The sequence below is a fragment of the Macaca thibetana genome, chromosome 1 (genome assembly GCF_024542745.1).
Source record: "Macaca thibetana thibetana isolate TM-01 chromosome 1, ASM2454274v1, whole genome shotgun sequence".
NCBI classification, from domain to species: Eukaryota; Metazoa; Chordata; class Mammalia; order Primates; family Cercopithecidae; genus Macaca; species Macaca thibetana.
Window position 1 is genome coordinate 43,187,441 of NC_065578.1, and position 20,919 is coordinate 43,208,359.

General features: G+C 56.1%; 1 protein-coding gene across 5 annotated transcripts in view; it reads right to left on the reverse strand.

Moving 5' to 3' along the window:
* SLC6A9 (solute carrier family 6 member 9) overlaps nucleotides 1-20,528 on the reverse strand; it is a 34,869-nt gene extending 14,341 nt beyond the window's left edge. Inside the window, exons 1-2 of one of the 5 annotated variants that reach the window (XM_050798599.1) lie at nucleotides 20,243-20,528; nucleotides 13,140-13,254 (exon numbers count right to left, since the gene is read on the reverse strand). In XM_050798599.1, the coding sequence (XP_050654556.1) occupies nucleotides 13,140-13,169 (30 nt within the window). In that variant the 5' untranslated portion in view covers nucleotides 13,170-13,254; nucleotides 20,243-20,528. Of the gene's footprint in view, nucleotides 1-589; nucleotides 752-6,088; nucleotides 6,399-13,139; nucleotides 13,255-18,920; nucleotides 19,172-20,242 lie in introns of those variants that run through there. The other 4 variants (XM_050798604.1, XM_050798614.1, XM_050798623.1 and 1 more) reach the window with 4 other exon arrangements.
* Between the last annotated feature and the right edge of the window lie 391 nt (nucleotides 20,529-20,919).

Consider the following 20,919-nt stretch of genomic DNA (forward strand, 5'->3'; position numbering starts at 1 on the left):
ACCCTCCAACACCCTTCCCCGGGCTTCCCCTCTGCTGGCAGGAGCTTCAGGCAGGCCTGGCAAGGAAGGAAGCAGAGAGTAGTGGCTGCCAGAGGGCGCCAAGCAGAGCTTCCCTCACCAGCCCCACAGCACCCAGTGCCAGGTGCACAGCCCACCTGAGGAGCTGCTGCCAGCGTCTGGGAGGCGGGACACTGAAGAGGGAGCTAGGGCCAGGAGCCCCTAAGCCCCTCCAAAACCTCCCCTTGCACCTCTGGGTAAGGACCTGGGAGCAGCTGAGCCTCATACCAAGCAGCCAAGTCAGGCTGGGCACAAAGGGGCCTGTGTCCAGACAGCCCCCCCACCCGTCGCCTACCACATCACCAGGCTGAGCACGCTGCCCCTGGGCAGGCGACAGCGGAGGAGGGGAGGCTAGACCCCTCCCCCAGCTGAAGGCTTCTTCCTGGGGGCACAGAGTGGGCAGGGCTGGGAGGAAATGGGGGAGCAGCTGAGCCGGGCCAGACCTGGGGAGGGCATTCTGGGACTGTAGGTGGGAGGGTCCGGGGAGCTAGCTACACTGCCCATGACTGGGGAGGAACCCTGGGGAGCTGACCTGGGCCATGGCTAGGGAGTGCTGGGCCATGAGTTGGGGAAGGAGACCAGAGTTGTAGGCCTCATGCCAGACTTTGAGGACAGACTCTGCTAGGGAAATGGAAGGAGTGGCTCTGGAAAAGCGCGGCAGGAAGAAGGATCTCTGAACAGGGAGAAGCGTCACCTGCAGGGGAGGGGGCTGAAGGTCAGGAGAATCAGATGCGGGGATTTGCCCCAGGGAAGAATGTGGGGCCTGCAGGACTGGACTGGTGGCCTGGGCCTCACTGAGGATAGCCCCTTGTGAAACCCCAGGCCCAAAAGCTGGAACTGGCTCTGCAAGTCCCTTGGTTAAAGAAGTCCCTTAATAAGTGCCATGCTCCTTCCACCTCCCTCTCACAGTGAGCAGGAAATTAACCAGAGCCCGAGGGCCCCAAGGGGTCTCACTAGGGAGACAGGGGCTCAGTGTCACCAACAGAAACACAGAGACCTTAGTGCCAGAGACAGCCTCCCAGAGCTGGGCTATTCCCCTGAGAGAAACAGACAGACCCGGCATCAGAGATGGAGCCCCGTAGCCTCAGAGAGATGCCAATGATGTCACATTGACCCTCCACTTGAAAGAGACATATTCAAGGACAGCAGTCACTCTGGCCAATAAGCAAGGCAGCCTGGTGCAGGTGAAATGCTATCACACCCTGATGCTGATGAACAAACACAGACGGGACGAATGGTCTCCCTGGGCCCCAAGTGCCTTGGATAGGCCAGGTGGGAATGCGGGCAAAGGAGGCACCAAGACCTGATGGGTGGGCACTGCAGCACAGACACCTTTGTGGGCAGCCACCCTGTGCACCCAATCCAGCATCGATCCTGGCGTGATGTGACCCTCACACACTCCACAGAGGGCAGGGGCGCAGTGCCAGGGACCATGGGTTTCCTTCAGGGAGCACCCAGAACAAATCGGTGGCTGAACAAGCCTTCTTTCATTCATTCGTTGATTCATTCATGCAATGGCAGATTTATTGACACCGGCTATGTGCCAGGCACTGTGCCAGGAAGTGGGACTTCAGCAGAGAGCTCCTACCCACTCGGAGATGGAAGTCCAGTGGGGGCGCAAGCCATTAATGAAATGTACACACCTATCATCTTTAGATGTGGCTTCAGTGTGACCATAGAGGGGATCATCTCAAAATCACAAGACTATGGAAGGAGGACAAGGCGGGAAAGCAGGACTGAGGTCAAGGAAGGCCTCCCTGATGAAGAGGCTTGAAGACATGCTTGGCCCTGGGAGAGGGTGGCCCCCGGCCTGAGTGTGCCTTCTGTGACATGCCCCTACAGAATCCTGCCTGAGCACGTCACCACCTCCTGGGGCCTTCACTGGGGCAGGTGTGGCAAGATCACAGAGTCAAGGGGCCATTTTTTGGAGGCTGTGAGGCCTGCTGGGGGTGGTTTCTCTGGTCCCAAACAAATGTCAGCCAAATAGGGCTCCTATATGTTGACCCTACAATGCCAGTTTTCTTCTGTCCCAGGGTTGTTTACTGAGGGCCACAATGCCTGATTGTGCCAGCAGCACAGTACACGGATGGGGTCACAGAGCAGCAGTTAGAGCTGTGAAAGGAACAACTGATGGTCCAGGATGGCCCCATGGGCAGGGGAAGGGCAAGGCCCTTTTCAGAGATCCAGGTTCCCAAGGCTTGAAGACCAAGGCCTGTCTCCTGTTCCCAGCAGGATGAGGGACAGATGCCCCATACCCCCCGACCAAATGGGACCACATTTGGATCCCTGAAGTCTGCTCCTTCCCTGGCATGGGAGGGTACAGGGAAGGTGGTGATGCTTCCAGCCACGTGCCACAGACAGCCGCCTGCCTGAGCCCTCAAGAGCCAGCCGCTGCTCCGTTAATGAGCCGTGTGCTAACCAGCTCAGCCGTGCGGGCTGTAACCCAGGGAGGCCACAGCCCCCAGGACGGGGGCTGAACTGGGGTTGGCGATGGGGCTCTGGCAGGAAGTTCCTGACAACACTAAAGGTCTGCTTTGTGCAGAGGATCCTCGCAGAAGCAGCACCCACTTCTGCTTGGGCCTGGGTCCCAGCACTGTGGTGTTCGACCACGGGAACCTGGCCCAGGCTTGGCCTCTGACTTCAACTCCAGGGCTGTCTATGTTCAGGTGGCTTGGCTGGGGAGGGCTGAGCTCTCAGCGGAGGACAGAGCAAGCCTACCTTTCTCCAAGCAAACTGCAGGAAAGACCCTCCAAAAAAAATCCAGGCACTTTCTGGGTGCTCTAGTTCCCTTCCTCGTCCAGATCTTCTCTGGGGACCACCCCCTGACTTCCCTCCTGAGCAGCTAAATCTTTTTCAATACTGTATGGCTTTTTTTTTTTTCCTCCCTTCTTGCATCATCTTTCCTATTCTAAGCTTCTAGTTTTTCTTGATCTGCTGGGTGGACGGCTGTGTCACTGATATGAACTGTCCCTGCAGTGGTCATCAGCTGAGGTGCCCATGGAAAGATCCCTTTGTGCTCACGATTTGACCCAGACTGGCTGCCTGTCTGCCTGAGCCAGCTCAGCCCCATGGATGGGCTCTGCTCCAGGCTTCTCCTACCCCCCACTACTGTCACCACCATCTGCGCCCCTCTGCTCACCCTCACTCACTTGTTCACATCTCAGTGGGGAATTAAACCATAGCAGCATGGTTCCCTCTGGCTTGGCCCCCTCCTCTGCAGGCTCCCTAAACAGCCCCTACGTGCCCTGTCACCCTTCCTGGCAGCTCTGAGAGGCCACCGCCAGGACAAAGCAGCCTCTGCTTGCCACTGTCATGGGCCCAGCAGGTGGTCTCCAGGACAAGACTGCCCTGCCCTGTCCCCAAGCTCTCCCAGCCATGGAAGGAATGGAGGCTTTCCTTCTATGGTGGGGTGGGGTGAGCGGGCACACACACACACACAGCCTTCAGATGTTCCCTTACCCTTAGAACCAGTCATCGAGACAGCAGTGTCCACCCTGGCACAAGGACTTATGATCTTGCTTGGTTTAACAGCCTCCCGCCCCGTCCCTGCCTAGCTGGGAGAGCCACACTGAGCAAAGTCACTTACATAAGTCCTTTACACAGCCCTCTGCTTGGCTGATTTACTGCTCTGGCTGAGCCCCTGGAATTAAGGCTGCTCAGCTCCGAGGGCAGAATCCAGATCTCCCACTCTGCCCTGGGCTTGGCCGAGGTGGGACACCGGTGCAGGCAAGAACCCTGGTGCTCTAGGGCCCACTCCTCCAGTACAGACCTGGGCAAGTCACTTCCAGTCTTGGTATCTCAGCATCGCTATCTATGAAAGCAGGGGACAGACTAGATAAACTCACTATCAGACAAGATCGGGTGCTTTAAGGATGGCTTGGCCATAGACTAGATAACCTCACTATCAATTGATCTGCCAGATTCCCAGGCCAGACAGCCTCAGCAGCTACTCATATTCCATAGCTCTCCCTCACCTGGAATTTTGCTATTTCTGACTTTCCCTTGTACATTCCATTAGTTCCCACTAGCTTTCCAGATTACTAAAAAAAAAAAAAAAAAAAAAAAAAAAAAATTTGCCCTTTTCTTTCTGATTATAAAAGCTTTATAAGCTATCACAAAAAAGTTAGAAAATAGAGAAAAAGGTAAAGAGGAAATGCAGTGGCAAGGCCCACTCCCAGAGCGAACCAGGGCCAGTCTGAGGATGCACTCCTGCCTTTTGCTCTTGCACAGACTCAGAGCCCAGCTCTCCACCCTGGACGGTGACTCTGCTCTGGTGTGAGCCTCCCGCCTCCCAGATCAGTGCCCAGTGGATATTTTTGTGAATTGTGAGCTTCCCCCTCCGGCTCTGGGTGGACACTGAGGAACCCTGGAGCTGCCCTGGCTGGGCGGGCCCCTCTGCAACCCAGCAGGCTTTGTGTTTAGGACTCTCCAGCCCCAGGGTTTGCTCATGGGATGAAGTCCCATCCAAGACAAACTTCATGGAGGAGAATGGGCAAGACCTCACATCCCAGACTGACTTTGAGCCCAATCAGATCGCTGGCAACTTTCTCTAAGCCCCACTGGGGAATGTAGACAGAACAGCCATTACAGTAAATTGTGGCTGCCTCAGAAGACCCCATGACCTCCTTCCTGCCAGGCATCCCTCGGTGTTTGTTCTCTCCCATCAGTCCAGGGCCCAGGCTGGCCCACAGGTAGCACCTACCCTGCAATGACAGAATCTTCTGTCCTTCACCTACATGGCACTGAGTAGGGGCAGAGAGACCCAGCTGCAGCTCTGATCTCTGGCCTCAGTAACCTGGATACAGGAGAGTCTGGGGCTGGGGCTGGAGGGGCAGAACATGGGAACATCTCCCCTGGGCCGAGCAGTCCCCAGTGGCCATTAGTGCCTCCTGCCTCAAGGAAAACCTCAGAGCCATCTCTGGGCACCTCTCAGGACTCCAGGTGCCTTGAGTCCAGGCCTTCATATAGCAGGTGAGAGAGACAAGAATACACCTTGTGCTTATCCATTGCAGAGCCCTGACTGGCAGCAAGGGACCTGCCAATATTGTGGGCAGCAGACAGATGACTGGCACCCCCAGGCATGCTGGGCTCCACTCCAGGAGGCCCTGGGGAGAGTGATGGGGGACCCCGGGTGGGCCCTGGACAGCTCCTCGCTTCCCACCCCAGACAAGCCCAGCAGGGAAGACTGGAGGCAATGGCCCCGTCCTGCGCTGTAGCGGCTGGGGGCGGCGTCTGCCCTCACCGACTGGCAGCAGGCAGGCACTCTGGGAAGTGGCTTTGGTTCTTGACCCTAGCAGTCCTGAGATTTGAGGGCAGCCCTGCGTACTGCTCCTCCCAGACCCATCCCACATCGCCTCAGAGGACATTCCCTCTTTTGCCTTCTGAAGGTCAAGTCGGGATGTCCTACAGGGGAGAAGGGTAGCTTTTGAGTCTCCTCACCCTTGCTGCCATCCGCTGACATCTCCACCCGTCGCCAGCGTCCAGGGATGAGGACACACCGGCTCCCAGCCCATGCGGGCACTTGCCCTGGACCCTGGAAAATGTTCTGTGGGGTCTCTGTCTTTCCAGCTGAGACTCTTGCCCCATCCCCTTCCCCCACCCTTCACCACTGAAACCATGTACCACGTTTCCCTGCCCCCTCACCCACTCTCCCCATAGGAGTAACTGCCGTGGCACAGACAATGAGGCTGTATTGATTAGTACAATTCCTGGGCACCTCCGGCCCGTCTCCCCGGGAGCTAGGACAATGCAGCTTTGATACACAGAGCAGATTCTCAGCAGGTCCTTGGGCTGGGGGAGCCCTCACACCCCCACTCTCCTCCCCCTCGCCCCCGCCACACAGCTAACTCTTCCTGCACTCCTTTGCACAGTTGCAACTTTCTGGGTCACTTTGGCTGGTGTCTGTCTCGCTTGCTGGCTGTGCCTGCCCCTCCCTGGCACGGACCACTCAGCCCCTCTCCCCACCCGCAGCCCAGCCTCTCAGCCTGCCTGGCACCAAAGAGGGGGCTCAACCTCCTGGAAGGTGACTGACCTGTTCTGGGGAAGAGGGGGCCACAGGTCCATGAGCCACGGCCATCCCAGGGCGAGCGATCGCAGCCCGCGTGTCTCCGCCGCTCATTCACACCTCTGCCAGCTCCAGGGCGACACTGACGCATCCCCTGCCTCTCCCACTGTTGGGCTGGGCAGCGTCAATTACTTTCACCTCATCTCCTCCCTAAGCTCTGCCTACCCCCTCCCCTGGCCCTGCCCCTCCGGCCAGTCCCCATGCAGCCCAGCACGGGTGCTCCGGAGCTGGAGAGTGGGGTGTGTGGGGTTTGTTCTGTTTTTCCCTTGTTCCCAGCAAGTAACTGGAACAAAACACACACACACACACACACACCCCCCACAGAGTCGGGCAGAGCGGGCGAGAGAGTGGCTCACTCCCCCCACAGAGCTGACCAGACACTGTCTAAGCCCACAGGCTGGGCTCCTGGTAGGGTAGTTGGGTGTCTGATGAGTGATGGGGTCTGCCCTGTTGGGCCCTGGATGATGACTGGCAGCAGGATGGAAGGCACAGTTCACAGGGCACCACCAGAGCAGCTCAGGCTCCTCGGAGGGGTGCAGGCTGGGAGAAACCAAGGCCTAGGGCTGCTAAGGCTGTACCTGACCCCCCCGCCCCACCAGAGATGGGGACTCCCAACATGCCAGGATGATGGGGCGTCTTCCTAGGAGAATGTGACTGACCATTCAAGAAAGCCCTGGCCTAGTGAACCACGCTGTCACCTGTCTGAACAAAGATGGTGTTAGCCAAGGGGGCAGTCATCCCAGAGTCCAGACAAAGGGGGGCTGTGGAATAAGAACCCGTGAGGATTTGCACCGTGATGCCCAGAAGCTGAGGTGCTAGTCTGGGAGTGTGTGCAGCGTGGGCTGGTAGGTCCAGTGGTGTCGTCACCATGACTGCAGTCACCATGACTGTGGTGGGATGCCACTCAGACCCATCCAGTCCCTTTCTCTGAGGCCACACACACTGGCCAGTCTCCTGCTGACCCCAAGATACCGCAGACCAGTGGCTCAGAAGGTGGGCATATGTGTTCCAGTGCTGGGAAGGTGTCAGGCCCTCTGGAAACTGGTCAGTCAGCAGAAGGCTTGGCTTATCGTAGGACCTCAGGAAATATCAGTCAGATGGACACGTGCATGAATTCTGGTGTAAGAACAGCTTTCCTGTGAGTTTGGTGAGTGTGGCAACCCCACAGGGAATATAAGGAGTTTTGTCAAGCACAGGATGACATTAAAAATGAAAAAACAGGGCCGGATTCAGTGGCTCACGCCTGTAATCCCAGCACTTTGGAAGGCAGAAGAGGGCAGATCACAAGGTCAGGAGTTCGAGACCAACCTGACCAACATGGTGAGACCAACCCCGTCTCTACTAAAAATACAAAATTAGCTGGGTGTGATGGCACATGCCTGTAATGCCAGCTACTCGGGAGGCTGAGGTGGGAGAATCACTTGAACCCAGGAGGCGGAGGTTCCAGTGAGCCAAGATCGCGCCATTGCACTCCAGCCTGGGCAACAAGAGCAAAACTCCCTCTCAATAATAATAATAATAATAAATAAATAAAAATAAAAAGATAGGCGGGGCACAGTGGCTTAGGCCTGTAATCTCATTGCTTTGGGAAGCCAAGGCAGGAGGGTCACTTGAGGTCAGGATTTCATGACCAGCCTGGACAACATAGTGAGATCCTGTCTCTACAAAAAACTGGCCAGGTGTGGTGGTGTGTACCTATAGTCCCAGCGACTCAGGAGACTGAGAAGGGAGGATTGCTTGAGCCCACACGTTGGAAGCTGTAGTGAGCTATGATCACACCACTGCACTCCAAACTGGGTGACAAAGTGAGACCTTGTTTCAAAAAATTAATAAAAAATAAATTTTAAAATAAGATAAAAAGTCACAGGCTTTAGAGTTTGACAGTCCTGGGTTCAAACCCTAGCTCTGTTAGTTTCTCACCATATATAACCCTAGGCAAGTCCCTTAACATGTTGGATCTCAGTTCCTGCATCTCTAAAACAGGGATACCACTCGCCAATCACTGAACCTAGTGAGCAGTAGTAATAATGGTAACAGAAAACACATAGTAAGTGCTTGCTGTGGGCCAGGCACTGTCCTGGCTCAGCATATGTGGGACGCTTGCTTCAGAGACAGCCCGTCACCCTGTGGGCACTCACCTAGTATGGTACAAGTTAACTTCCCATATGTTAACTCACTGGGTCCTCCCAGCTGTCCCATGAGGTAGGTCCATTATTATCTCCATGTTGGTTTGGGGAAGATGGGGACAGGCCTTGGCTCAAGCAAGTGTCCTAAGGATGGCCTCAGATCCTACTGACTCAGCTGCTCACTCAGCCAGCCTCATGCGCCTGGTCCCCAGACACACTCCCCTGACTTCCTGCAGGCGCAGACTGAGGGCCAAGGCGCTGGCTGGGCCACTGGCTCCAGGAAGGTCCAGTCACCCATGATGCCCAAATGCTCACTTCCACCCAGGGTGGGCTCTGGGCTCTGGCTGCCCTGGCCTGGGCCGGGTGCCCAGAACAGGCAGCCCCGGCTGGATGGCTTTCCCTGGCTCTGGCCATGGGGACAGGAGGCGGCAGCAGCCCAGCTGGGCCCTGGCCGTAATGAGACCTCATTAGCGAGATCCAGCTGCTCCAGCCCCACTTAGGAAGGCTGACTCCCCCAGCTCCCGCCTCTGACTTTTCCTAATAAGAGTGGGCCTGCTTCCAGAGGGGCAAGGAGGCTAGGGTCTTTGTTGTCCCCTGTGACTCTGGAGGGAAGGTCCCGCTGAGCTGGGACTGAGAAGTGCCAGGGATGGGGGAGGGCCGCAGGGCGGCTGTGTGGGAGGCCGGGCTACAGGCCTCCCTGAGTAGGTGGGCTACAGAGGAAGTGGGGAGGAAGAGGGAGGGCAGGCCCCCTGACCTGAGAGGAAGCTGAAGAAGGCTGGGCCTTTTCCTCTGGATCTAGATATTGTCCATTTCACTGAGGAGCCAGTAGCTGCTAATCTAGGATCAGTGGAAGGTCATTGCTTAGGCTGTCCTGGCTAGAAGAGCACCTCCACTGTGCTAGGCCTTATCTAAGGAGAATGGCCACTGTGTGCCAATCCCTGAGCCGGGATAGCATTTACTGGGTGTCAAATCTTGTGCTGGAAGCACCTGCTGTGTGCGAGAACCTGCATCAGCAGAATGCCCACCATGTGCCATGTCCGAAGCTGAGACAGCACTCATTGTGTGTCAGTCCCAGGTGAGGAGCCCCTATGGTGTGCTAGGTCCTGCACTAGGGGAGTACCCCAGGTATGCTGAATTCTGTGCCAGGTAAAGACCCAGTGTGTGCCCAGCTCTGAGCTGGGTGAGCACCCATTGCGTGCCTGGCAGTGTGCTAGACGAATGCCTACAGGGTGACAGGCTGTCTTCTAAGGGAGTGTCTAATGTGTGCCAAGTCTGCACTAGCTGAGCATTTGCCACATGCTAAGACTTGGGTTAGGTGAGTGCCCAGGCAGGGACAGGCCCTCTACCAAGGGAGTGTCCAAGGTGTGCCAAACCTTGTGCTTGGTGACCTCCCAGTAAGGCACCAAGCCTGCACTAGTTGAGCACTTGCTACATGCCAACACTTGGGCTGGGTGAGTCCCCACTATGTGCCAGGTCCTATGACGGATGCTATAGACAGGAGGTGCCCAAACCCTCAGGGCAAAACATATGAGAACAGGTCAGGGTGGGGCAGCCCCTGGCAGCCTGTGGTGCTTGCAAGTCCTCCTGGGATTTGGATGCTCTGGCACCCAGAGCCCTAATCCAAATGAGTCTGTTCCTGTTCATTGAGGCTTCCCAGTGGCAGAAACAATCAGCGTGCTCAGACATGAGAAGAGGTCAAGGAAGCCCGCCAAGGCCGGGACTGCCCAAGACTCTGCATGAGTGGGTAGTGGCACTAGGGAGGGGACTGAGGTGGCCAGCCTGGGAAATGGTGTGACATTGGTGGGTGAAGGATTAAAACTGAGCTAGTGGGGGCTCTCTTGCCTCCTGTCCTGGGTCCCTCTCCTCCAGCCCCTTGCCCTTTGAGACCTAGGTGGCCCTGCTCCACACGTGTACGAGGGCCTAGGTCTCCATGGAAGGACCACCCCACCCACCCCCTAGTGCCCCCAAGCATCCCAGCTGCTCCCAGGCTTGGAGGCACCCTGGCCAGCTGGGTTCTCACACAGCCCTGTCCTAGGAGCTGCTGAGGCGTGAGGGAGGCAGCTGAGCTGGCCTGGCAGAGACCATCTGGGCTGGGAGTGAGGGAGGGACACGTGCAGCAGGCATGTGGGCCTGGGCACGTGCTGGTAAGCTGCTTGTTACCCATGGGGCACTGGCTGTAGCATCCAGCAGAAGCTCCAAGGATAACACAGGGTGTCTGCCGACACTGAAGAGACTTAGAGGGCCAGTGTCCTCACACCCAAACCTGGGTAAAGGGGGATAGAAGTGAGGATCCCATGGTAGGGGCCAGTGCCTGCTCCATGCATGCCAGGGTACAAACAGAGCAGCAGAAGCCACAGAGAATTGTGATGGTCCAAGTGCATGGTTACACACACGCCCCTTAACATCCTCTTTTGATCTACCAGGGTATCCAAAGAAGAAGCCTGTCAGAATGATGCTTCCTTAGTTACTGGCCATAGGAAGACACGGAAGACACAAACGTGCTGACTGGGCTGCCTGTGTTAGCAGAGATGGGGTTCGGCTGGGACCAGCTGCCCTGTGCACCTCAGAGGCTGTGTCTAGAGGCAAGCACTGAACGGAGGTGGCTTCAGTCCCAAACTGGAACCCAAGAATAGAGTGGAATAGTCCAAGGTCATCAGCAGAGCTGAAAAGGAAGCAGGAATAGAATCTCCAAGCAACCACTGGGGGTGCCCATGGGACGGATGCTATGAGCCTCAAACGCAGCAACAGTGGGCAAAAGCCAAAGGGCAGAGAGCGGGGAGGAGAGCGAGCCTCAGCTATCTTTAGGCACATCCTAGTGCTGGGAACAGGAGTCCCAAGGCAGCATTCCCATCCACAGACAGGCTGGCCGGGCCGACCGGCAGAGCACAGTCCGGGAAGCTCAGTTCAGGCAGGGACTCTGGGACACTGGGATCCATGCCCTCTGTGCTGCTCACATCTCTCCGCCTGCCCTCCTCCCAGTCCTTCCAAGTCACTCCAGAGAAAGAAGAGCCACCAGGGAGGACTCAGAGGTTTCATGGGGCTCAGAATCTCCATGGTAGAAAGGGACAGGGCCACACCCCACTTCCTGTCACAAGCCCATGGCAATTCCAAGACCTCTCCAGGAAAGGCGGGGCCATGTTTGGGTTCTCAGATGGGATTCACCCCTAGCAAGTGTTCAGGTCATAAGACCTCCATCTGGGCCCATTTCTGAGCACCCAGATTTCAGGAATCTTAGGAATACTTTCAGGAGCTTGGTTCATTCAGACTTACTCCAATCAGTCAATGAGCAGGGGGCTAGACCAGAGGGATGGGGCCAGGGGTTGGATGCAGGAGGTTCAGAACAGGGCCAGATAGAAGATCCTGAGCTTGGAACAGAACCACCCGGTTTTCTCCCACAAACTGTTCTTTTTAAATTTTTTAAAATTTCTTTTCTTTCTTTTTTTTTTTTTGAGACAGAGCCCTGCTCTATTGCCCAGGCTGGAGTGCAGTGGCACAATCTCGGCTCACTGTAGCTGGGATTACAGGTGCGTACCACCACATCTGGCTAATTTTTGTAGTAGAGACAAGGTTTCACCATGTTGGGCAGGTTGGTCTCAAACTCCTGACCTCAGATGATCCGCCTGCCTCAGCCTCCCAAAGTGCTGGGATTACAGGCGTGAGCCACCACGCCCAGCCCAAGTTGTTCTTTTAAACCAGGTACTTTGAGTCCCAGAAATCTTTGGTGAGAGGCAGGGCTTGTTTGGGGAGGGCTCAGTAAAGACCCCAGGCCAGTGAATCTTTCATTAAATGAGAAAAGCAACACAGGAGATTGACAGGATGGGAGCTGCTGAGGGAGGGACTGTCCATGGTCAGTCCCTGGTCCCCACCCCCGGCAGCCATCCAGTCTAGCCTGTCCCCAGGGAAGATCTCAAGAGAAGGAAGACAACCATTGCCTCTGGGACAGGATTTGGCATCACTTTCCTGGTTCCTGCTTCTGGTGCTGACCTGGTCCCTCCATCAGCTAGTCTTGCTCCTTTAAGAACCTCACCCAGGCTGGGCGCGGTGGCTCACGCCTGTAATCCCAGCACTTTGGGAGGCCGAGGCGTGTGGATCACCTGAGGTCAGAAGTTTGAGACCAGCCTGGCCAACATGGTGAAACACCGTCTCTACCAAAAATACAAAATGAGCCAGGCTTGGTGGCACATGCCTGTAATCCCAGCTACTCGGGAGGCTGAGGCATGAGAATCGCTTGAACCCGGGAGGGGGCAGAGGCTGCAGTGAGCCGAGATCACACCACTGTACTCTAGCCCAGGCACAGAGTGAGACTTGGTCTCAAAAAAATTAAAAAAATAAAAAGGATCTCACCCACCCCGCTGTGTCTCCTGGCCTCACCACTACCTCCCCTGTGCTCTAAGGTTGAGGGCAAAGAAAAGCCAGGACATGGGGGAAGGGTGGAGAGAGATTTTCTGAGAGTCCTCAGGAGAGCACTCAAAACAAAATGTTGTTACTTTTCAGACTGAGAAGGACCCAGAGAAGTGGAGAAAAACCAGGCAGGGTCTGAGGGAGGAGCCCTTGATCAGCACAGACGGAAGCCGCCCGCACAGCCCCACGCTGCACTGTCCTCTCAGCACATGAGTGACCTCCTTCTGTCCGCAGCACCTCTGTGACAAGGATGGGGCGCACACCTCCTGCCTTCTGGCAGATCTTCGTGGGCTCTGTGGGCTTGGAGCCTGACACTCTCTGACCTGGTAGATGAGGGGCTACCTGCTCATGCTGGGGTCAGCTGGGAACTCAGGAGCCCTGGCAGTGCTGGCCTTCCTAAGCCTTCCTGTCATGGCAAGCAGCTGGCAGGAGGTCCTGGGGGCAGAGCTTGGGACTCCCCTTCCTCCCCACAGTCTGGCCTCTGTACTCACCAGCATCCCTTTGGCACCTTTTCCTACCATGGCGGCGGTGGGCTGGGGCTCTGGTGATGGGGACCACACTCACAGGCTCTGCTTCCAGCGCCTTTCAGGCCACAGACCTCAAGAGCTGTGGAGAGAGCAGAGGGTGAGGTGAAGACTTGGCCATGTCGCCCACAGGGCTCTCCAGACAGGTAGTGCAGAGCCACCCACCACCAGCCGGCCCAGGCCCTCTGCCAAGCCATGTCCGCATGCTGCTCCTTTCTTTCTGGAAGACCCTCAGATCCAGCTCCTTCCCAGTGCCCCCAACCTTTCCCCTGGATCTCTTGATCTCCAGGCTTCGTGTCCCAATGGGCAAAGGTCTATTTTTGACTCTCCAGATGCCCAATCCTGTAAAAGATAAAAAATGAATACCGAACTGGGATGGAGTCCAATTCCTTCATGGTCTATGTGAATGGCTTCAGCCTTTCCCGGAGGGGAATCAGCTCCGGTCAGCACACTCTCCCCATCCTCACCCCAGCCAGGCAGCCAGGATGGCCCTTCCCCATCTGGGCGGTACCCAGTGTGGGCTCCAGGGCAGCTGGGCTTGTTGTCATGTCATTCACTTGGACCAAGCTCTGGGCCAGCCACACACCCCTGTGCAGCCACGCCTCCTTCCACTCCCAGCTGTCCCCTCCACAGCAGTTCACCAGGTGAAATTCTACAAATCCTCAGCACTGCACCGGGCTAAATGTCACCTCTTCTCTGCAGCCTTTTCTGACCCACTCTCTCAAAAGAATAAAAAAGTTGCTTCCTCTTTTCTGTTTTGTGCAAATCTCTACTAGTATTCTTATTTCGTATGACACTTATTTGCTTTTAAGTTCATCGACCATGAGTCAGTGAGTTCCCCGAGGGCTTGGGACTGTTTCTTTTGCCCTCTGTGCCCAGCACGTTGCACGGCACTGGGCTTACAAGAAGTGTTAGTTGAATTGAAATGGAGGGAAATAGCGAAGGCGGGACCTCTGGAATGAGGGATCCAGGCCAGCCCAGGATCTTGTGGGAAGCATCTGAGGGGCAAGGTGGGGCTGGCGAGCTGTGGGGCAGCAGCCACGTGGAAGGAGCAGCTCCATGGCAATGCTGGTGCACACGGGCTTAATGTCAGATGGGATGGAAGAAAGGTTAGTTTTTGACAGGCCTCAGGAGAAATCCATCTTCAGAGAGCCTTAAAGAGTTGTCTCATTGCATTCCAGCCTGGGTGACAGAGTGAGGTTCAGTCTCAAAAAAAAAAAAAAAAAAAAAGAGTTATCTTGGCCGGACGTGGTGGCTCACACCTGTAATCCCAGTACTTTAGGAGGCCAAGGCAGGTGGATTACCTGAGCTCAGGAGTTCGAGACCATCCTGGCCAACATGGCGAAACCTGGTCTCTACTAAAATTACAAAAATTAGCTGGGCGTGGTGGCGGATGCCTGTAATCCCAGCTACTCGGGAGGCTGAGGCAGGAGAATCACTGAAACCTGGGAGGCGGAGGTTGCAGTGAGCCTAGATCCCACCACCACTGTACTCCAGCCTGGGCGACAGCGGGACTCGGTCTCAGGAAAAAAAAAAAAAAAAAGAATTGTCTCATGGGAGGAAACCCCTACTCAGGGCCTAGATCCAGGAAGGATTCGGCTCTGCCTCTCTCTGGAGCCTTTCCTGCCTTCCCAGGGAGTCTGTTCCCAAGGCTATTCTGGGCAACTCTGCCCTACCCACAGCCACCTGTCAAGGGCCACCTCTCACCTACAAGCCCAGGAAGTCTCTGGAAGGCTGGAGGAGAGATGAGGAGGCTGCTCTTTGCCTATGCAAATCAGCCCTTGGCTTTTTTAGGCCCTTTGCCCTGGCTGCCTGGTCTCCTGCAGAGCTTCTCTTAGGGCAGGGTGGGGACAAGATGTGACCCAGGCTGGCCTGTGGCTCAACTTCTTCTCCTAAAGAGGTTCCAGCTCATGGCTTTGGTCTTCTGGGGGCAAGTAAAGAAAGACGGGGGTGTGCTCCCTCAAAATGAGATCATACCTTGTCCTCTCTCACCCCTGTGCCTCCCTCTCAAGCTGTAAACTCTAGATTTGACTCCCTTAAAGCCACCTCTCCTCATTCAAGGACTAATAATGACAATGATGATAGTAATAACAGCAGATGGCATTAGAAAGAGCCATGTCAGCTGGGTGCAGTGGCTTATGCCTGTAATCCCAGCACTTTGGGAGGCCAAGATGGGCGGATCACCTGAGGTCAGGAGTTCAAGACCAGCCTGACCAATATGGTGAAATCTCATCTCTACTAAAAGTACAAAAATTAACCAGGTGTGGTGGTATGCGCCTGTAGTCCCAGCTACTCGGGAGTCTGAGATAGGAGAATCGCTTGAATCCGGGAGTCAGAGATTGCAGTGAGCCGAGATCACACCATTGCTCTCCAGCCTAGGTGACAGAGTGAGACTTTGTCTTAAAAAAAAAAAAAAAAAAAAAGCCACGTCATGGGTTGGAAATTATTAAGCCCACTGGTCAGGTAAGTGAACTGAGGACATTGTGTCTCCAAACTTAGGCTGCAGAGGGCCCTCACCCAGGTTATTCTGGAATTCCTCCCAGTTTACCATCAGAGAGACGGACTCGGAGAGGTCAAATGCCTTCCTTGTAAGTGCTCGAGTGAGGACTTGAACTAGGTTTTCAGACCTGACATCTCTGACTCTGACATCTCTGACTGCAAATGCAATCCCTGCCCTCAGGTAGTTCGTGGACTGAAGGGAAAAGACTGCTTCATGGCGGCTTCCAGGAGAATGAGCTGGGTGTAAAGCTTTGCTCCTTCTCCTGCCTTTGACATTCCTGTTATGTGGCCCCATCTGTCCATTCAGAAAACACCAAATGATTGCCCATGGCGTCCAGCCCCTTCCACGTGTGGAAGATCCACAACACCAGGCCCCACACATGCCCCTGAAGCATTTGTGGGCCACCGCTGACAGGCAGTAGCGGGTCACAGAGTCAGTTTAGCACAAGATAAAGAGCTCGGGCTCTGGGATCTGGTAGGCCTGGGCTGGATTTCTGGCTCAGCTACTCACTAGGTATATGATTTCAAGTAAGTTACTCAACCTCTTTGAGCCTTAGTTTTCTCAGTCTGGAAGATGGGGCCAATAGTAATTTCCTCATAAGTTCTGAAGTTTCTGCCTAATTTTTGTCCTTACCACAAGCCCTCCACATGTTCCTCCCCTCCAATCTGTTAATCCTCCCGAAGCCCTAAATCCCTGATTCTCTCCAATAGTTTTCCACAGCCAACAGGATATGGCCTAAACTGCTTAGCAGGCATTTATGGCTGACCACAGCTAGACTCATTTATTCCGCAATATTGATTGCAGGTCTGCTCTGGGCCAGAACTGTGCTAGGCACCAAGAACTCAAAGGTATCTGTACTCCTGCAGCTTACAGACTAAGGGGAAAGAGTTAAACTGATGACTAAAATTTAAAGAATTACAAACTGAGACCAGGAGCGGTGGCCCATGCCTGTAATCCCAGCACTTTGGGAGGTCAAGGCAGGTGGATCACCTGAGGTCAGGAGTTTGAGACCAGCCTGGCTAACATGGTGAAGGCCCATCTCTATCAAAAATACAAAATCAGCTGGGCGATGTGGTGGGCACCTGTAATCCCAGCTACTTGGGAGGTTGAGGCAAGAGAATCACTTGAACCCAGGAGGCAGAGGTTGCAGTGAGCCGAAGTCGTGCCATTGCACTCCAGCCTGGGCAAAAAGAGGGAACCTCTGTCTCAAAAAATAAAGAATTGCATACTGAGATAAAGGATGTAAAGAGAAAGATTGTGTTATGAGACTCTACAGTAGGGGAGCCTGGCCTTGTGTAAGACTAGGGGAGGGCTTCCCTGAGGAAGTGATGTTTAAGGGTCTAAAGAAGTAAATTAGGCAAAGTGGCAATAATGAGGAAGAGAAGAGGAAGAGAGAGTCAAGCAAATGAAACAATATGTGGAAAGGCTCTGAGGCTGGAGCTCAGATAGTCAGGGGGAAATGGTCAAAGATTAAAGTGGACAGAGAGGCCTGGCCAGGGCCTTTGGGGTCTGGATTTTGGTCTTCATCTTGAGGGCAAGGGTGGCTATTGAAAGCTTTTAAGCAAAAGATCAACTTCAAGGAGAAGCAATTGGTGGAATATGCATCTTGAAACCATCCCCCTAGATACAGTGTGGAGAAAGGACTGGAGGGAGGCTGAAGTAGAAGACAGGAAATCAATTAGAAATGGGCCAGGCCAGGCCGGGTGCGGTGGCTCACGCCTGTAATCCCAGCACTTTGGGAGGCCGAGGCAGGCGGATCACCTGAGGTCAGGAGTTGGAGACCAGCCTGACCAACATGGAGAAACCCCGTCTCTATAAAAATACAAAATTAGCCAGACGTGGTGGCACATGCCTGTAATCCCAGCTACTCAGGAGGCTGAGTCAGGAGAATCGCTTGAACTCTGGAGGTGGAGGTTGCAATGAGTCGAGATGGCACCATTGCACTCTAGCCTGGGCAACAAGAGTGAAACTCCATCTAAAAAAAAAAAAAAAAAAGAAAGAAAGAGAGGAAGGAAGGAAGGAAACAAGGAAGAAAGGAAAGGAAAGGAAAGGAAAGGAAAGGAAAGGAAAGGAAAGGAAAGGAAAGGAAGAAAGGGGATAGGTCAAAAATGAGGGGGCTCAGGTTAGGAAGGTGACAACAGGGTGAGGAGAAGTGCACAGATTTCAGATAAATATAAAAGGCAACATAGGAAGACTTGGTGATGAATCGGACTGGGTAGGGGGAGGGATAAGAAGGAGTCTCTGGTTTCTGTTGGTGCAGTGGGAGGAAGCCCATCCCAGAGGACAAACGATGGTGAGGCTGCAGGTTCGGTGCGGGGACAGGAGGGCTGGGTTGGACAAGCTGGTCTGAGCTGCGTGTGAGTCACCCAAAGGCAGATGTTGAGACATCAGTCACAGAACCCTGGCCCATCTTGACAGTCTCACCGCTGAGTATCAGGGCTGTCAGGTCAATCAGTTTTAACGGTCCATCTTGGAAAAGCCCTGGAGTCCTCACTGGGGATGGAAAGGTGACAGGCTCTTTCCCTGGCTTCAAGGACCTCACAGTTTAGTAGGTAGGTAGAGGAAGAAGCATAATTTCCATTCACTGTGATGGAGGAAGTGGAGGAGTTTCGGGAGCAGGAAACAGCCCTTAGTTCTACCTGGGAGCCCAGGTCAGCAACCTGTGGCCATCTGCCGCCACGTGAGACTACCCAGCATTTGCAGAAGGCTCCTGCTTCATGCCTTTGCCCCAGCACCCGTTCCCTCTTTTTTGAGCACCCTTGTCCTGATATCCACCTGTATATATCCTACGCATCCTCAAAACCTATCCCAATGCTATTATCTTCATGAAGCCTTCCTAGGTTCTCCCCGTTGCTGTCAGCCTTCCTACTGTACCCCCACACTGTGTACGTCTCAGCACGCTTGCCACACGTAGCAACTGCGGCATGCTTCCTCGTGCCCAAGTCTGGCTCCCCACTAGATGGAGAGTTCTTCAGGGCAGAGGTGTGCTTCTTCTGTGTTTCCAGAGCCGGGAACTGAGCGGGTACAGCGCAGTCGCCGCATAGGCCAAGTAAAGGGGGCGTTTTCTCTGCGGTCGTTGGAAACACTTGAGCATGCTCAGTGTCGCCCATTAGTCGCTAGAACCAGTCCCCTCACCCACTACTCTCCAACCTTCTGATGCTCCCTCACTTTGGGAGTCTTTAACCTTTCAGGTTATTCTCTCCTTCCCCATTCCTCGCCCCGCAGCCTTCATTTCCCAACGGCCGTACCCTCACGCTCCTTTCAGCGGAGAAATAGACCGCGCTTTGTGCGGAAGCTGTCAGCGAGCTGGGGTCCAGTCTCCTTTAAGAGTGATCCGCGAGGGGGTGTGGCTTGCCGAGAGCAGGCCCGAAAGGGGGTGCGGCTCCTTTAGGTATCTGCGGGCCCGAGGCGCGGAGGCCCCGGGCCAGCAGGCAGGGGCGCGGTCGGTCTCAGAGCAGCGGCACCGCCCGCAGCGTCCCGGTTCCTCGAAGCGGGGCGCGTCCGCTTTAATCGGGAGAGAGATGTAGGGGCACGGGCGTTACATCAGCCGCCACGTGTGGGCCTCAGCTGGCGTGGAGGCGGCGGCCCCGCCCCCGGCCCCTGCGGTGGAAAAGTACCGGGGCGCCGAGGTCCCCGCCCCACGGCCCCGCCCCCGGGCCGGCTCCGGCCCCTCCCGGCCCTCGGGGCAAGCCCCACTCTCCCGCCCGGCCCCGCCGCCGGCTCGCGATCTGCAGTGGCTGCCGGGTGCGGAGCGCCGGCCGGGGGTGGGCGCCCAGGGCTGCTAGGCCCCTGCCCTCACCTGCGGCCGCCCGGCCCCGCCCTAGGCGTGCCGGTAATGAGGGTTGGGGTGGGGAGGGCACGGATTCTTTCCAGGGTAGCATCCCCCAAAGAACTCCTCGCTCGCTCGCAGTCCCTTCCCAAAGCCGCGGCCAGAGCGCGGACAAAGAGAGGCTGAGTGCGCCAGGACTCTCCCGCGCGGCTTCCCGGGTCCCGCGAGCGCACGGGCACAGGCACCGGCACCGGCACCGGGAGGGCAGATAGGGAGGCAGGCCGGCTGGAGGGACCAGACAGGCAGCCAGGCTGGCGGGAGCTGAGAGGCGTTGGAGCGCGCGGGAGCCCGCACGCTAGGCGCAGGCACGGCCGATTATCGACCCCCTCAGGCCCCCAGAGCGCAGAACCACTGGCTCCCCGGACGGACCGTGCCACGCTCTGGCTCCGGCGCTACCCGCACAGCCTGCGCCCGCCGCCCCCGATCTAACCGGCGTCTGGCGCCCCCCCCACCCCACGCAGGAGCTCCCCCCGCTTCCCTCTCCCTCCCGCTTCAGCTCCTTGGTGACAGCGGTGACACCCAGCCGCGCGCACCTACCCCGACCTTTGCGGCGAGACAGACATCCCGGTGCGTGCCCCCACACTCTTACCCACAGATGCCCGCATACATGCGCGATCACACACACACACACACACATATATGCACACGCTGGTCCTGGGGCTCAGCCCCGCGTCGGCTCAGACCGACGGCAGGACCGACGGAGGCGCGGGCCCCAGCGTTCCCTTCCCCCAGCCCCCTTACCATGCTGCAGCCCCCTGCCCAGGCGTGCTGGGTCCGCACCGCGGTGCGCCCAGGTGGCTTTCTTAAAGTGAAAGTTGCATCAGCTTCCCGAGGCTCTGTGCCGCGCCCGCCCCGCCGCGCCGCTCGCAGCTCTTCCACAGCCTGTTGTGTTTTGGTTTCGGGGAGGCGGGGGCTAAGAGTTTGGTGAAAGTTTGAAGAGTGGAGAAGGCTTGGGAGATCTAGCCAAGTCCCTCCCCTACCCGAAGAGCTCCCCTGGCCGTCCTCCCCTCTCCATCCCATCCCCTCCCCCCGTGCAGACTTCTCAGGCTCCTCCTCCCAGGGAATAAAATTACAAGTCTCTCCAGCTTTCAGATGATTGATCCCCACGAACCCCTGGTGGCTCCACAAAGGAGCCCCCTTCTCCGCCCCTGCCTCGCTGCCCTCCAGCTGGGGTCCTTGAGCAAGCAGATGTGGTCCCCTTCGGGCTAGGGTGGAATAAAGCCAGAAGGCCTGGGGCACTTTGGGGGGCTGAGGCTGGAGTTAGCCCTCCAGGCCCCTGGCCTTCTGCGCCTGCGTTTCCCCTAGAGAGAAGTCAGAGCAAATTCCATTCCCTTTGGAGCAGAGCCGCTAGAGACTGTGGGCACTGCTGGGTAAGGCCTAGGTCCTACTCCTTGGAACTAGAGGGCTCCAGGGAGCCC